The sequence below is a fragment of the Rattus norvegicus genome, chromosome 1, assembly GCF_036323735.1.
Source record: "Rattus norvegicus strain BN/NHsdMcwi chromosome 1, GRCr8, whole genome shotgun sequence".
Lineage (NCBI taxonomy): Eukaryota > Metazoa > Chordata > Mammalia > Rodentia > Muridae > Rattus > Rattus norvegicus.
The window spans coordinates 235,012,475-235,030,760 of NC_086019.1; the positions used below are offsets into that span (position 1 = coordinate 235,012,475).

General features: G+C 39.9%; 1 protein-coding gene across 11 annotated transcripts in view; it reads right to left on the reverse strand.

Annotated features, from left to right (window-relative positions):
- The window catches only part of Rfx3 (regulatory factor X3), a 259,528-nt gene that overhangs the window by 149,013 nt on the left and 92,229 nt on the right, over nucleotides 1-18,286 (reverse strand). For all 11 annotated transcript variants that reach the window (NR_172644.1, NM_001395594.1, XM_063268579.1 and 8 more), the window contains one exon: nucleotides 9,481-9,605. Coding sequence is in view for 10 of the 11 variants with exons in the window: in XM_017589448.3 (XP_017444937.1) it covers nucleotides 9,481-9,605 (125 nt within the window). In the remaining variant the exon portion in view is untranslated. The remainder of the gene's footprint in view (nucleotides 1-9,480; nucleotides 9,606-18,286) is intronic.

The window sequence follows — 18,286 nt, forward strand, 5'->3', positions numbered from 1 at the left end:
CCACAGCTAATCTCAATACACTGGATTTGTCTTTCCCATCTTTATACAGTCATCTCAAGATAACCCTCCTTCTTACATTTCAACCTCAACAGAAACTGCTCCCTTATTCAGAAGATACCATGAAAAACCAGTTGCCACCAGTCTCAGAGGAAAGCGATCTCATACATCTGCTGAGTCTGACCCTACTAGCTTATGACCTACCTTCCTTTTCCTACTTCCTGATGCTTGCTCGTGTTGGTAGCAGATTCCATGTATAGAAATTTGGGGGATCAAAAGACTTCTATACTCAACAATCTACCCAGATCACTCAAGTGGTAGAAACCGGAGACCGCTCAATGTCAGGTTGCCATTACGAGATATGTATCCCTATAACACCTATATCAGCCTCTTTCACTCTTGGCCATTTTGTTTGCTTTCTTTATGACCAAACTAGAAATTATTGTCAATGTTGGCCAGAGACTTATGCAGGCTGCCCTCACTTATATTCAATAAGAGCACAAGGGGCATATTCAGTAGGAGACTCTAACTTTTACAAGGAATGAGAGATTTTTATTTTTTGAATTAAAGACGCATATCACTCCAGATGGGAACCAGAAGTCACTGCCAGTAGTTTACTGCCATATTTACCACAATCATCCATTGAGCACGATCAAAATACAAGGAGTATACACCCCACTCTCACAACATCTAGGTACAGAAAAAACAGATGTGATCTGACATTCATCAGAGGCTCTTACCTACCCCTACTTCTCCCTGGACAACACTGACCCCACCTCGCTGTCCTCATGGTCACTCCATCTTTTGTTTCAGGCTTTAACTCCCACACTTCAGTTACTGAATGACACTGTGCCTAGATGCTCTGGAGAATGCTGGTTGTGTCGCTTCTGGATCAAACTCATGACCACCGTTTGTGGCCTCGGATTCTTTTCACCATTCATTAACTGATCAAATCAAATATCACTACCAACCCTTATTTCTCCTACATTTTTTCCTTTGGCATCACGAACTGCGTTAACTCCTCAGTGACACTCTAAATGAGCACACTGGATTCCTCAGAAATTTAACACTATGACTCTGATCACTACGACCTATCCTCCATGTCTGAACATTCACAATGCTTCGATCTTACAAGTTTATCACTGCCTACGCAGGGGGTGGTTTGAGGCTTGTGTCTTGGTGCTCCTTTTCTAAAAATTTAGGGTAGTTCCCAGAAGAACCTTTGCTGGTTCCCATCAGTTTACAGAAGCACAGACAGACAGACAGTTCAGGGCCTATCTCTTCCTGCAGTCCTGGGTATAGCCGCTGGTGTCACCACCGGACTAGTGGATCTAACTACCATCGGGTTTTCTCTCTGTTCATCCAGAACCTTCAACAGATGGCTCAGACCATCCTCACCCTCTAGGTCACTGTAGAGCTACAAAATTGTCAAGGATTAGATCTATTAAGAGCAGAGAAAGGTGGCCTTTGACTGTTCTTCCTGAAGGAATGCTGCTTCTATGTTAACTAATTGCATAAAATAAAAGACAAGACCTGACAACCCTAACAAATCTTCAAAAACATAAGGAAGAACTCAGTGCCTCTGGCCAGTGCTCAATGATGATCCATTATGGAATGGACCTTAACTCTTCTTTTAACTCCTCCTAACAGCTCTCTTAACTCCCTTTTCCTCCTTTTCCTAATCCTAATTGTACACGGTCATAAACTTCTTAGCTATATTTTCTTTTATAAAAATCAAAATAAATAACAACAGAAACTCTTCTAGTCTATCTAAAATCTTAGCAAATCTTGGCTTAAAAATCATTCCCTCTGGGAACATGTCCTTGGTAAGTTCTAATATGATAGTCTCTTAGAATTAGCTATTTGCTTAAAAGGCATTGGCTCCTCACTTGAGCCCATGAGATTACTAAAGGCAGGATGAAAGCCTGCCGTGTCTGCCTTCATTTCCTATCTCTTTGTCTGTCACCTTGAATAAAATCCCTTCCTGATTCTTAATTTTGCATAACACCTGTGATAGTGTGGCTAACCTTTGGAGCTGATCCCATTATAGGAACCAGATGAATGTCCTCAAGTAAATGGAGTTATTCAGATTACTTTATAGAATAAAGTCAACTATACCTACAACTACAGGGCTGGTTAATTATGTAAATTCTTGCACCCTTGCCCTAATTATTTCTTCATTTAAACCTAATGGTAAATTAAATGTCCAAAATATGAATAGAATATCACTGGATCCCATAACTTGTTCCCTTCCCCACTCATCAACAGGCATATCAGAATAGGTGCTCTAGCCCAGCCAGTTTATGTGCATATGTATGTGTTTGTTTCTTGAACTCACTTGAAGTCTCTCAACCCCAGGACTCCTCTAGAAGGTACAATATAGAGATTATTGTATATACTATATGCTAATATAGTATGCTTGTTGATTTATATGCTTGTAAGAGTGTTAAACTACAGCTAGCTGTAAAGGTTGCTGGGAAACTTGAAAGGGGCAGGGCTTGTGGGTTCTAGTTCCAATGGTTTAAGACTCATCAGCAGTATCAGCAATATCTATAGATCCAGGAGTAAAGTAAGTGCTGAAATTCTGTCCTGTGTCACAGATCTACCATTAAAAGAACCTGATCTAGCTAACTAAGGAATGATAGGTCCCTCTCCTAGTAGTTAGTTCTGTTAGGCCCAAGAGGATTATCTCCTGGAGGAAGGTATGAAATCACTGCTGTGAAGAATGAGCTATGAAAAATTCTTAAACAAATCTTCCAAAGTAAAATGACAAATAACACAGAAATAATGTAAGACTAAGAGTCTATGTGTAGTCGTAATTCTACAGATATCTAGCCATCTAATCTAGTATTTTTAAAATAATAAGATGGGTATTTTGAAAACTGTCACTTCTAATCAAGTTATATTAAAAAGCTGAATCAACAGAATTAACTACTTTTAACATCAACACTTGATTTCAGTATCCATCAATTTCCACCAATGTCACAAATAAAAGCTAAAAGCATTCAGCAGCATTCTAATTACAATTTCAAACATTAAAGGCATGTTAAAGCAATAAGAAATTATTACCATACTATTATTATCAGCTATACATGGTTGTATTACACATTCAACCCAGGGAATTTCAAACAAGAAACTCTTCTCATAAGCAGGGAAAGAAGGAGAATAGAAAGGGGTAAAGGACAAAGAGAAAAACAATCCTTCTGAAGAAGGCCACTAGGAAGCTATAACAAGTGTTTCCAAGAAAATCTAACACTAAGTGAAATGAAACAGTGTTGACACAAAAAGAAAATGAGAATTCTCACCTTCTATGCTCAACACACCAAAAGGAAGGTATCAGCTGTCTTGAACATCCCAGAGAAAAGTATCTGAGAAACCGAAAATATGCCATCTGAAAGGAGTTTTACAGGACAGCTCAGTAGTTCTTAAAGAATGGTCCAGGTGTACAAGAGACTCTTTTTTTCTGTGGACAAGAATGAAGTGTGAGTGTGTACATGTGTGTGTGTGCGTGTGTGTGTGTGTGTGTGTGTGTGTGTGTGTGTGTGTAATCAGCTATTTATATTTGGTGATGTTGACTTTCTACTACTGGAGGCAGTTTCCAGTCTCCTTTTGAGTGGGATAGATGTGACAGAATTTGGTGTGTCCTACACAAACTGAAGCTGTGAACTTGTTACATACTCCAGGCTGGCCTCTAACCTACTCAGGCTTCCAAGTGGGATTACAGACATGTACCACCATACTGGAACCTTTTTGTTTTTATTACTCTTACACACGCACGCACACACGCACACGCACACACGCACGCACACACGCACACACAGCAGTTCTATTTAAAAAGGAGTAAAATCCTATCAATTCTATGCAGTAAAGTCAAAGATGTTCCCTTTCACGAAAAGTTTAAAGGTTTATTTTTGGTTCAGTACCTACAGTGAGGAAGACTAAACAGTCACCTGTGGTACCATATTAGACTTGGGGGTTAGAAAAGAAAGATAAAAAACAATAAATCCTATTTGTCTTCCCCTATCCAAGTCCCAACATCCAACTAATCATTTGTTTAAATCCTGCATAGGAGGCTGAACAAAGTTTTGGTAGATATACAACTAGCTAAAAAGGGAAGGCAAAGTTACTAAACACAGTCCAATTCTAAAGTACAATTCAGTCTGATAATCCCAGTTCAAATGCAACAAGACCCACTAATGCATTCAGACCAGAGTCTATTTTATTTCGTTTGCCCTTATGTGCATTTGATTTGGTCTAATGTGTAGGGGTTTTGCTGTTTGTTTATTATTATTATTGTTTTGTTTTATTTGTTTTGTTCTTTGAGACAGGATTTGATAAGAAAATCTATGAAGTCTGTAACTTTCTAGGAGCTTCAAACAAATGACAATCTTTCTATTCACTTCCTTGGTGTGGGATTACACCTGGCTCCACACATTTCAAATTTCGATTAATACCCAAAGGTTATCTACATTTGAATACATTTTTAAATAGTAGGAATTATTTATTAACTATATGTCTAGCAAGAAATCAATATCCAGAATATAAAAAATACCAAAAACTTTTAAAAAACCCAATCCATAAATAATACAATTAAAATAGACCAAACATCGGAATAGATATTTCTCAAAAGGAAAGATATAAATGGTCAAAAAGTAAGTATTAAAGAACATCATTAATCACCACCTGAATTGATCAGAGTCAGAACCAGAGTAAGCTGTTATCTCCCCTCACTAAGAATGGCTATTATCAACAAGAATGGCATACTAAGTGAAATCACGAGCGCCCAGACAGACAAAAGCCACAAGTCCCCACTCACTGATGCAAAGTACAGTCTTGTGGAAGAGCAGAATGGAATATTAGTCAGGAAGGCCTAAGACAGGCATAGAATGCAAGGGTAGAAAAACGCAGTTAGGCAGCAGAAATTAGTCCTGGTTTCTCTTCCATGCTCAGGGAACAATTTTCTTTAACAAGCTAAGATACACTTCAAGATAATTGGAAAGGTACAAAAGATCTCAAAATAGAAAAATGATTAATGTTATGTAGAACCAATGGCTGGGCAGAATAGAGAATAGAGCAGAATATCTGCCAGTCAGAGGGAAGAGAAAGGGAGAGAAGAAGATCCAGATTAACTAGGAATATGGAGGGGAGCAAAGAAGGTGCCTTAGCGCAGTTAATTAACAACATGGCAGAATGCAGGTTAAAATAAAGGGAATAATTTAAGGTATGATCCAAAGTGAGAGAAACCTAGCTATATTGCTAAGGTATTTGCAAATATATTTTGAGTCTAAGTCTTTTTTCTGGGAGCTTGGAGTTAGGAGGAAGAACCAGACCTAAATTTGAACATATTTTTTAACGTGAACAATATAGACAAAAACAAAACAGGGAAACAAAGTCCACTAAAGTTTCACTAAATTAAACCTCTCTACCAAGACAGGTCTTCCACATCCTCCTTTAGGATCCAGCCTAGAACTGCGCTATCTGCCACAATGCATAGGTCTCTTCTATGCCACATCCAACCACTTTGACATCCTTCTCCAGGATCTAGATTGGTGAGTCTGCCTGATGCCCCCTATCTACATGACCTCCCTGACCTGCCAGGTCTACCTCAGGTCCCATATTCAGTGTCCTGCTCTATCCAGTTCTTAAAATATACTGCCTTTATCTTAAGATAAAACAATAGAGTAGTGGCACAAAAATAGATAAGTAGACCAATGGAACAAAATCTAAGACCCGAACTTAAGTAACATGGGGTTTCATCCACTTTGTAATAGACAAAGATGTCAAAAACAAAGGCTGAATAAAAAAAAAAAAAAAAAAAACGACAACAAAATTTCCCACAAATGGAATCCATATGCCAAAGAACAAAAACAGAGCCACGTCTATCACCTTGTACAAAAACTAACTCCAAATGGATGAAAGACATAAGTATGAAGCAGCGAGACTACCAGAAGAAAACGTATGAGTCAGCCAACAAGACACAGGGGAGAATTTTCCTAATAGGATATTATTTGTACAACAATTAAGTGCAACAATTGACAAGTGGGACTTCATAAAACTAAGAAGCTTTTGCACAGCAAAGGAACAATCAAGTAGATGAAGAGGAAGCACACAGAATGGGACAGAATATTTGCTAGCTATACATATCAGAGACTAATATCAGAATATATAAAGAACTCAACATTTAAAACAAAAGACCCATCCAAAAATTGTTTATACCTAGATCTTAAAACATGTTCTCAAAAGAAAGGAAAATAGCTAAGGAATATCTCAAAAATGTTCATCATCCCTAGCAATTAAGAAAAAGGAAATATAACAACTTTGAGATTTCATTATACCCCAGTCAGAATACAAAGATCAACAAAACAACTGACAACAAATGTTGGAGGGGATACTGGATACTCACTCACTGATGATGGGATTGCAAACTGGTGCAGTCACTGGGGAAATGAATGTGGAGAATATAAATAATCTAAGAAGTAAAACTACCTCTACTACTCCTTGGCATACACCAATGGACTCAACATCCTAATCCAAAGATACTTGTTCAGCCATATTCATTGCTACTTTATAGACAACAGTTAGGAGAAAGAAGCAAGTTAAATGTCTTTCAATTAGCAAATGGAAAACAAAAACATGAAACATTTATACTGTGGAATACTACTGAGCCACGAATTAAAATAAAGTGATGAACTTTGCAGATAAATGGATAGAACAAGGAAAGATCATATTAAGTAAAGTAATCCAGACCCAAAAAGACAAATGTTGCATCTCATCAGAGTCTCCAGTCCCAACAATCAGATGTGAATATATATTCTGGAACAACTGCAGAAACCAGGAAAGTAAAAAGTGACCATTGCTAGAGTAAGGGAGTGGGGAAATATTACAGAGAAGAATAGCAAGGGAGAAGTGAATGGATCAGGGAAATGGGGGGGGGGGGTCTAGGTAGAGGGAGAAAATACAGAAGAAACACCAAGCATTAGAAACCTTATTTTGAATTGTTGGTAGTTGTATAAGAGACTCCCCAAAACCTACAGGCTACTGATATTATTAATTTTGGCCTTGGTTGCACCTCTAGAGGAAGAGGTAAGTCCCTATTGATGAAGATACCAAGCACTTCAGACATAGGTCCAAGAGGCCCCCGGAGCTAGATGTATTGCTAAATACTAGCTTCCATGTTACCAGTAGGTGGCATGTAAGCTTCCAAAGAGAGCAAGCAACTAACAGTCCTACCCAGGTATGATGTCCATGAAGCATAACAACCACCAGCATGACATAACCCAAAGGTGCAATAGTGGTACAAATTCCTTGGCAGTAACCAACACCTCTCTAATTGAACTTAAGGCCTAATCATAAAAAGGGAAATTGTGACTAACCAACTTCCCTAGGAGAATGAAATCATGGATCTTGGAGGAGAATCCGCAAAGACCACTTTATTAAACAAGCAACCCCCTAACTATATTCTAAATATTTGACTTTATACCCACAGATAAATGTTGTCACCCTTCATCATGGAAACTTCACTTTGCCAGTCTCAATGGACACAGCTACAACACACACACACACACACACACACACACACACACACACACACACACACACACTTAAAAAAAATCCATCAAACCTAAGGCTTAGGACATATTGCAAAAAAAAGCAGTATAAAATTATAAGAATCAAAGTATCTGGGAGTTTACTGTGAGGCTGTGTCTCCTAGTCATGTCAGGAGGTCTCACTAACGTAACTGCCCAAACTTGAGCTGAACAAAAACAACTATAGAAAGGCCAAAGTAGATAGAGGAAAGACTAAAAGGTCTCAACTCTACACAAATAATTAAAGGCAACTAAGAAATGCTGAGAATGGAAGAAATACTCTTCCTAGGGAAGGGCACACCAACTGATTACTCAATAAAAAAATGGTTCACACTGAAAACACATAGTATATGTATTGAAAACAAGTAGTATATATATTCTTGTGAGGATCACATACATACTACAGACCTGCTTCCGTATCATGAGGGTCACATACATACTACAGACCTGCTTCTATCCCATGAGGGTCACGTATATACTACAGACCTGCCTCCATATCATGAGGGTCACGCACATACTACAGACCTGTCTCCATATCATGAGGGTCACGTATATACTACAGACCTGCCTCCATATCATGAGGGTCACGTACACACTACAGACCTGCCTCCATATCATGAGGGTCACGTACATACTACAGACCTGCCTCCATATCATGAGGGTCACGTACATACTACAGACCTGCCTCCATATCATGAGGGTCACGCGCATACTACAGACCTGCTTCTGTATCATGAGGGTCACGTGCATACTACAGACCTGCTTCTATATCAAGAAGTTATCCCCTGGAACTAGGAACCTCTGGCACATTTATACTCACTCAAACTGTCATTTTTTTTTTAACACGGGTGGGATCAAAATTAGATCCTGAACCAGAAATCTTATCTATTCAGCAAGTGCTTAATATTGACAGATTGGTGTTAACTTTTTAATGTTAAAAATGCAGAACAATGTCTCAATTGATCTTTAGCTATTCTTTGAAGCAAGACCTACCTTTTTTGAAAAGTGTTAAATTGTGAGGTTGGTAACGATGTCAGTAATCCCAGTAGCTTTTAAGGCACTATTTGTAGAATTACCTTTTAAGTACTACTGAAGATTGGGGGGGAGGGGCTGGGGAGGGTGGAAGAAAGAAAAAAAGGAAGGGAGGGAGGGAGGGAGGGAGTGAAGAAGGGAAAACATAACCATAACTAGTATTTTGAAATACGCAAGTCCTTGCTACTGTTTGGAACAAATACCTCATATGTGCCTACAGTTCACACACAGAACTGTTAACTGGCATGTATAACTCGTCAGCATCTGTCCAAAACAAGCCAAATTTCCTAAGCATGAGTAAGACCTGCACTAAACATCTGATGATGAATGCTTCTGAAATTCATTAAACGGAATGAGTCAGATATACAGACTTTTAAGAATATTTTATTTTTATTAAATAGTATTCAGCAGCTAACTAGTGCCAAGGCAATTTCTAAAACACCACAAAGGCAAAATCCTTGCAAATAAAGTACATCGTGCTTTTCATTATCAAGAACAACTCAACATGAGTAAAAGTATTACTGGTGAAATTTCGATACAAGAGTACTTGGAAGTTCTAGTAAGCAGTGCAAAGAGAGGAAAAAATGGAAGGTAGACAAGTTAGAAAAATCAACTCCCTGTAAGCATTAAAAGCACTTAGGAGAAGAACGTGGTTTATAATTTATCTTATTAGCTCTACATCCCAGCAAGGAAAGGACCTAGTGCACCAGGGAAATAGCCAAGAAACGTTTGCTGATGCAACTTAAGGGAACTGGAGCACTGTCCCAGTCCTCCAGGAAGCTAGAGAGTAAATCCCTAGTATCTTTGAGGTAAGCGCTGTTAGTCATCACAGCAAACAGCACCTCTCAGAATAACAGGTCCTTACCTGCTGCTGGACTGGCACCTGCTGTACCACTTGTGTAGGCACTGCTGCTTGGCTAGCCACAGATGTTTGTAGAGTCACTGTCGAACCTGTGTCTGAACCCGTCTCTGAAGTCTGCATGATGGTCTCTGGAATATATGAAAACAGTTTAAAGTGTTGGCTTTGCATGACAAGCTTCATTGCAGTTCTCAAATCCTATACTGAGGCGTTCAACACACAATACCACTCACACCAATACACTGTCACCACAGCCCATGCTTGCTTTTAGTCATTGTCAGTGGTTTTTAACTAAATAAAGAAAATTAATAATGTTTACTTTAAAAATCCTTCTTAGTACCTCTTGCCCTAAGATACAGAGGCAGAACTTCACTGAAAGCTGCTGTCCTTTGATCTCAGCTGTTATAAAATATTTCAATCCTTTAATGAACTATGGTTTAAAATATTCCTGATATTCAAATCTCAGAACACAATCTGAAATAGATGTCCATGTAATAAACCATACTTTCTAGACACTTTACAAGGCTATTAGGATGTCAATAAAGAATATATAGAGTAAATCATTTCTAAATTACTCTCTAAGTATATATATATATATATATATATGTATATGTATATGTATATATACGTACATGTTACATGCTACTTATAATTTCAATAAAAATAAATGTGAATTTCCTGGACTGTATAAAGGTAAATAAGTTTCAAGGTCTGTAGATAAGGCAGGCAGTACTATTTAATTGGTAGCCTATGAAAAATAATACATCACAGTTTAAACTGTAAAGAACACGGGAAACATTTATGTTCCTTAAGAAAATTAAGTTCTCAAGTATTCACTGCTTGGAAGCAAAAATTAATTCTTCTCAAAATCTCTGTCACAGTGTAACCAATCCAATTCTTTTTCTACAACCACCTTCTCATTCAAGTTTAGATATGGACCTTGAAAAACAACAAATCTATTCTTATCTTACAAACACAGAGTCTGCAACCCAGAGGGTTAAGAACATAGTCAATGTAGCAAGAGAACAGCTGGGCCGTGCTTTTCATTCTGACCTGAGTAATTTCCTCCAGTGTGACTCTTTCCTTATTGCTTTCTTAGTCAAAGTCCTAGAGCTACACAAAAGGCACAAAAGTCCAGCAACAACAGCTGCCGTGGGTTGTGTAACAGAAGCAAAGAGATCTTCTGGGTTTTTTAATAAATACATTTACCAATGAATAAATGAATCCATGAGGCAACCTGAGTCTCACATTTAACTGAGGGAAGCTGGCTATGCTGGGCAAGAAAATAGATGAAAGATGAGAGCTGTGACTCCTGGGTCATTTACAGTGACAGGCTAATATGCAGCTTTAAGATATCCTGGATACATGAGAGGCCACCGTGTAGAAAATACTTGTGATTTTTCAAAAGAAGCTTAAAAATCAAGATTTTTATGTGAACTATAACAAATTGTGACTCTTTTAAATGTAACAGGAATGTCAATAAATGTTTATTTGGACTAGCATTAAAACCATGGAAATGCCTAAAACTGAGTGAGAATTACATCATTCACTACACAATGAATTGATTAGGGTGACGGAAGACAATGATGCTCTGATGCCGGAAGCCAAAGCTGGGTCACAGTTCAATGAGACAGTGCTTACTCAGCCCTAAGTAGACCCCAGCACTGGGTTCAATGAGACAGTGCTTACTCAGCCCTAAGAAGACCCCAGCACTGGGTTCAATGAGACAGTGCTTACTCAGCCCTAAGTAGACCCCAGCACTGGGTTCAATGAGACAGTGCTTACTCAGCCCTAATTAGACCCCAGCACTGGGTTCAATGAGACAGTGCTTATCAGCCCTAATTAGACCCCAGCACTGGGTTCAATGAGACAGTGCTTACTCAGCCCTAAGTAGACCCCAGCACTGGGTTCAATGAGACAGTGCTTACTCAGCCCTAAGTAGACCCCAGCACTGGGTTCAATGAGACAGTGCTTACTCAGCCCTAAGTAGACCCCAGCACTGGGTTCAATGAGACAGTGCTTACTCAGCCCTAAGTAGACCCCAGCACTGGGTTCAATGAGACAGTGCTTACTCAGCCCTAAGTAGACCCCAGCACTGGGTTCAATGAGACAGTGCTTACTCAGCCCTAAGTAGACCCCAGCACTGGGTTCAATGAGACAGTGCTTACTCAGCCCTAATTAGACCCCAGCACTGGGTTCAATGAGACAGTGCTTACTCAGCCCTAATTAGACCCCAGCACTGGGTTCAATGAGACAGTGCTTACTCAGCCCTAAGTAGACCCCAGCACTGGGTTCAATGAGACAGTGCTTACTCAGCCCTAAGTAGACCCCAGCACTGGGTTCAATGAGACAGTGCTTACTCAGCCCTAAGTAGACCCCAGCACTGGGTTCAATGAGACAGTGCTTACTCAGCCCTAAGTAGACCCCAGCACTGGGTTCAATGAGACAGTGCTTACTCAGCCCTAAGTAGACCCCAGCACTGGGTTCAATGAGACAGTGCTTACTCAGCCCTAAGTAGACCCCAGCACTGGGTTCAATGAGACAGTGCTTACTCAGCCCTAAGAAGACCCCAGCACTGGGTTCAATGAGACAGTGCTTACTCAGCCCTAAGAAGACCCCAGCACTGGGTTCAATGAGACAGTGCTTACTCAGCCCTAAGAAGACCCCAGCACTGGGTTCAATGAGACAGTGCTTACTCAGCCCTAAGTAGACCCCAGCACTGGGTTCAATGAGACAGTGCTTACTCAGCCCTAAGTAGACCCCAGCACTGGGTTCAATGAGACAGTGCTTACTCAGCCCTAAGTAGACCCCAGCACTGGGTTCAATGAGACAGTGCTTACTCAGCCCTAAGTAGACCCCAGCACTGGGTTCAATGAGACAGTGCTTACTCAGCCCTAAGTAGACCCCAGCACTGGGTTCAATGAGACAGTGCTTACTCAGCCCTAAGTAGACCCCAGCACTGGGTTCAATGAGCCAGTGCTTACTCAGCCCTAAGTAGACCCCAGCACTGGGTTCAATGAGACAGTGCTTACTCAGCCCTAAGAAGACCCCAGCACTGGGTTCAATGAGACAGTGCTTACTCAGCCCTAAGTAGACCCCAGCACTGGGTTCAATGAGACAGTGCTTACTCAGCCCTAAGTAGACCCCAGCACTGGGTTCAATGAGACAGTGCTTACTCAGCCCTAAGTAGACCCCAGCACTGGGTTCAATGAGACAGTGCTTACTCAGCCCTAAGTAGACCCCAGCACTGGGTTCAATGAGACAGTGCTTACTCAGCCCTAAGAAGACCCCAGCACTGGGTTCAATGAGACAGTGCTTACTCAGCCCTAATTAGACCCCAGCACTGGGTTCAATGAGACAGTGCTTACTCAGCCCTAAGTAGACCCCAGCACTGGGTTCAATGAGACAGTGCTTACTCAGCCCTAAGAAGACCCCAGCACTGGGTTCAATGAGACAGTGCTTACTCAGCCCTAAGTAGACCCCAGCACTGGGTTCAATGAGACAGTGCTTACTCAGCCCTAATTAGACCCCAGCACTGGTTATCCCCTCAAAATTATCTTTTTCTTGAAGGAGAATACATAAATTAGAAACCCTATCTCTTCCTTTTAAGTTTTTTCTTCCATGACAAATAGAGAGAAAAACAGCAATCCAAAAATGAATGCAAAAGCCCTTTGGGTCCTGTGATTTATTACGTATACACGGAGTATTGATTACATTTTGTGCTGTAACAAAGGAGCAAAATGCATATGCAAGGCTTGCATTTGTAGAAGGAATGAGGAACGGACCAGACACTGGACAGCATCTGCCGGGATGGTTTTCAGTCTCACCAGTTTCAGGATGACCAGGAGACCTTGCTTTGTCAGTGTACAGATTAAGACATCACGCATGGCCAGTTAGTGCTTCTCCCTTCCTCTGCCTCATCAGTAGTGCGTGGGTTCCCACACTGAAGCTTCTTACACTAAACTCTCTCCTGCTCTCCACAGAACTAGCTGAAGCTATGCCAAGACTAGCTTAAGTGCCAGAATTTGTATTACTGATTAAAATTATTACGTCCTTCATTTTATTGGTGAGTAACTGGAGGCTTGAAGATGTCAAATCCCAGCCCTTGCTATTACACACACAGGAAACATAAAGGCAGGGTTTGACATCACAATGAAGTTCATGCTCTCAACTTCACAGGATACATTCACATCTCTGAATTTGATAGCAAGCAAGGCACAGGTAAATGTAAAAAGAATAAACAAAGAGTGATGAAAGTTTTCGAAAGAAGAAAAACCTCGAATACCCAAGATACAATTCACAGACCACATGACGCTCAAAAAGAAGAAAGACCAAAGTGTGGATGCTTCAGTCCTTCTTAGAAGGGGGAACAAAATACTCATGGGAGGAAACACTGAGACAAAGTGTGGAGCAGAGACTGAAGGAAAGACCATCCGGAGACTGCCCCACCTGGGGATCCATCCCATATACTGACACCAAACCCAGACACTATTGTGGATGCCAAGAAGTGCTTGCTGACAGGAGCCTGATACAACTGTCTCCTGAGAGGCTCTGCTAGACCCTGAGAAATACAGAAGTGGATGCTCTCAGCCAAACATTGGACTAAGCACAGGGTCCCCAGTGGAGGAATTAGAGAAAGAACTGAAGGAGCCGAAGGGGTTTGCAAGTCTATAGGAAGAACAATATTAACTAACCAGACACCCCCACTCTGAGCTCCCAGGGACTAATCCACCAACCAAAGAGTACACATGGAGCAACCCATGGCTCCAGCTGCATGTGTAGCAGAGGATGGCCTTGTCGGACATCAATGGGAGGAGAAGCCCTTAGTCCTTTGAAGACTAGATGCCCCGGTGTAGGCAGGGAGGTGGGAGGGAGTGGATAGGTGGGTGGGGTAGCACCCTCATAGAAGAAGGGGGAGGAGGGATGGGATAGGGGGTTTCCAGAGGGGAAACCAGGAAAGGGGATAAATGTAAATAAAATATTCAATTAAAAAAAAGAAAAAGGTAGAAAACATGTCAACTTTTCAACAGGAGTAAACTAAACAAGTAAAAAGAAATGATTGTTTTTAAATATAAAGCTAGATTGTAGGAGAGAAGCTTTTATTTGGTCTCCAGTTCTGTCTATGCTACACCCATACTGGCATTAAGAACCCAATCTACTGCACCTGAGTATCAGACAAACCCCAGAACACTTTCCGCTTATTCCCAGTTTCTATGCATTTGACTAGCTTTAAAAATTTTACAACCTACATTTTATGTGTGTAAGTGTTTTCCCTGCATGTATAAATGTGCAGCAAATGCATGCCTGACTCTTCAGGAGATCCAAACAGGGCTTTGGATCCTATGGAACTGAAGTTAGGGGAAGTTGTTGGCTACCGTGTGGGTGCTGGGAACCATCCTCTACAAGGACAGTCAATGCTGTTAAACCCTGAGCAAGCTCTCCTTCCCCTCTGACACACACACAGCTTCATTATTCTCCAGTTTTACCACCTCCATCTGCTCAGAAGACACTCCCTGGCAGGCTCCTGACCTAAGAGATCTCATCACACCACCCCAGAAACTGCCTCTAATGGCTGCAACTACCGTTAGGTCTATCATTTACAAAGTCCTTTACTGATGACAGCCAACAGTGCAAAGCCTTAACTACATTTGCTAGCCTCATGCTCACAAGAAGCCCATGATGCAGGTGGTGTCATTATCTAACAACTGTGGAAACTGAGACATGGGTGGGGTTTTAAAAAACTGTTAAAAGCAGTAGACAGAAAAAGGAGGAATCTGAATTCATTCAACCTCTGTCTGACTTGTAAAATCCATCCTTGCAACAACTGGGTGTGCTGTGCTACAGCTTCAGGACAAGACAAACACAAAGCCTGGGACTGCCGCTGAGGACAGTTGGGGATTCTGATGCATGTTATTTTTCCAGAAGCACTTTACATTCACTAACTCTGAGGACATAATCTTAACAGCAGAATAATGACATTGCAAAGCACACTGCCAGAGAATAATCCTCTGAAGAAAGTTTGTTAAACAGACTGTGTTAACCTACTGACACACTGTACACATCATGGGGAATCCCCACCATTTGTACAAAGTGAGAACTCTCACAGGAGGGCAGTGCTTGAAGCCTGCTACCTTAAGTTGTTTCTCCAACCCCTAAACACCACGTGGGTGCTTATAACCTATTTTCTCTCATTCACCAGCAGAAGTTTCTTAGGTTTTGTTTATGCCTGGGGTTAATTCGCTTAGTTTTGTCTTTCAGTGCCTGTTAAGGGATATTTGTTTATCAATCACAAATGTAGTCACATCACTCTATTTTGATAAACTAAATAACCCCCTGCAGTTTGTCACTGTTGTAGTCCCCATGTAAATGAGTTGTATACTCTTACAGGAGAGACAGGCACAATTTCCGTCTAGTCACCCTTGCCTAATGTGCCTGTCAGGTGTGTCGAGAGCAACAGATGCTTGTTTGACAAAGGACCTTTTTATTCTGGCTAATTAAGCAGTTGGACACACCCGCCTGCTAAGGCTTTGTACAGCCAGCTCTGGATGAGTCATGAGAATCTAAGGCTAAATAGGCCACATTGTGAAAAAAGGCTAATTAGCCCCTAAGAGGAGGAAAAGAATATCTAAAACCCAGCCGCTGAATGCAACAAATTAGCGTTTCTTCAACCTGATGGGCAAACCTAGGCAAACCAAGAGTGTTTGGAACAAACATGCCTTATTGCAAGTTTTAAGACATTCAAATTTTCTTGGGGAGACTTCCTGAAGATTATTTAGCACGCTTAAATTCACAATTGGATTCTTTTCATCACATACAATGAACATGCCAAATTAAATGAATAATCTGACCTAGTCAATTGCTTATCAAATAGAACTTTATAAGCCTATAACTGATTGTGTCCACCCCAAGCTTATTGGGATCTTCCTTCCTGAAATATTTTCTCTCACACAGAGCAAAGGCTGAGTAATCTGATTCCATTAAAATGACTTAGTTTTCTGAATAAAGAATGTAATAAAGATATACAGTTTAATTTTCAAAATGCTTTTTCCTTTTCTTTTATAGAAAGACCAAGATACTAATTCTACTTCCTGCTTAAACCAACTTAATCAAAGTTATTATGGTAGTACTTTATGGTAAAACAACATGGCTATACTCACATAAATTATAAGAATCTTTGAAGTCTGACTCACGATAAGAACACAGCAATGCTACTTCATAAGTATAAATTACTATTGTTAAACTGGAGAACAAGTAATTTGACATCAGTGTATTTTTACATCAAGAAAAAAACCAAAAATGTTATAGAGATTCTGAAACATAAAACTTTTATTACTAACACTCAAATCAGGATGAGTTAAAACCCCACTAATTAAAATTATGGGAATAATGGGACTGGAGATTGCTCAGTGGTTAAAAACATTTAGTGCTCTTTCAGAGGAACAGATTTTGGTTGTCAGCACCCACAGTGGTCAGTTCACGACTCTCTATAACTCCAATCCAATGGATTTGTCAACACCTTTTTCTAGTATAGACACACGCACAGCATATACTCACATCACATAGATGAACGCCTATACAACTTTAATAAAAGTTAAAAACTTAAATACAAAGATTAGGAAATTAAAGTGAGCATTGCCCTTTGAAAAATATATTGTTAACATTTACATTCCTGAACAGAAAATAAGTGTGAATATCTACATTTGATTACTATGGAGTTTATTATTCCAACTTTTAACACATAAGGCTATTAAATAGTTTTCAAAAAGACATAATACAAAATAATAGGAATATTTGAAATGGTCTATGTATTCCATTTAATATGCATTAAATAATCACACAATAAATTTTAAACCTTTATAAATTATGTAGAGTTGATTATTTTACCTACACAGACAAATATAAGACTTGATTTTCACTTCTCTATCCAAGAAGTTAGTAACTGAATGAACTACATACTGCAGTTACAGCCCAATCTACTTAAAAACATTTCTAAGGTGAGCTTGTATACTGCAAAATGCTCTCTTATCCCATCAACAAATGGGACCAACCTAAAGCCATTGAGGGATATATGAAGAAAATCCAGGACTTTCTGCATGCTAAGAGCCCTTTAAGGTTGAAGGTATGACTTTAGGAGGTGCACAGTAAATCTTTCATGCTAAGTTCATCATTAGGAAAGGTGAGGACATGACAATGACACAGACTCCAATACAGCCACGTGTCGGTGATAATCAATGACAGTGATTAACGTTGGAGATTATGAATCAGAACACTTGTGGCAAACACTGGTTGCCTAGGTAACTTTTTTCACTTTTCAACAAAAGCTTTCTCTTACCTAACTCTTCCCATGGCTCAAAATAGAATATAAAAGATTGTTCTTCTTCAAAAAATGAAATACAAAAAAAATTGTTTTTAATCTTAAAAGATTAATTACGTAAAAAAATAAAATAAAACAATCCACCGACACTGAGGCCAAAGCAACAAAGCACAGTGGAAATGTTTGCCATTTGCTTTGTTCCTGGTTATCAAGAGGCCATCATCATCAGGCACAGGTGCCATTCTAGCCTTTTCTCCCACTTCCTTAAATTAAAATGCAGCTCTGTCTTGCCTAGATGACAGAGGCCAGACAATCACCATGAAGATAGTGTCCAACTAACAGTGGAGGGAAAAAAAAAAGCAAAACATACTCCCTAAGGATGCCATCCCTATTCTTGACTATGGAAACAAAGTTGCATAATATACATAGATTCCTACAAAAACTTACAGGGAAGAACAAGGTACTTTCTCCCTATTGATATGTCCAATCTTCAGAGCC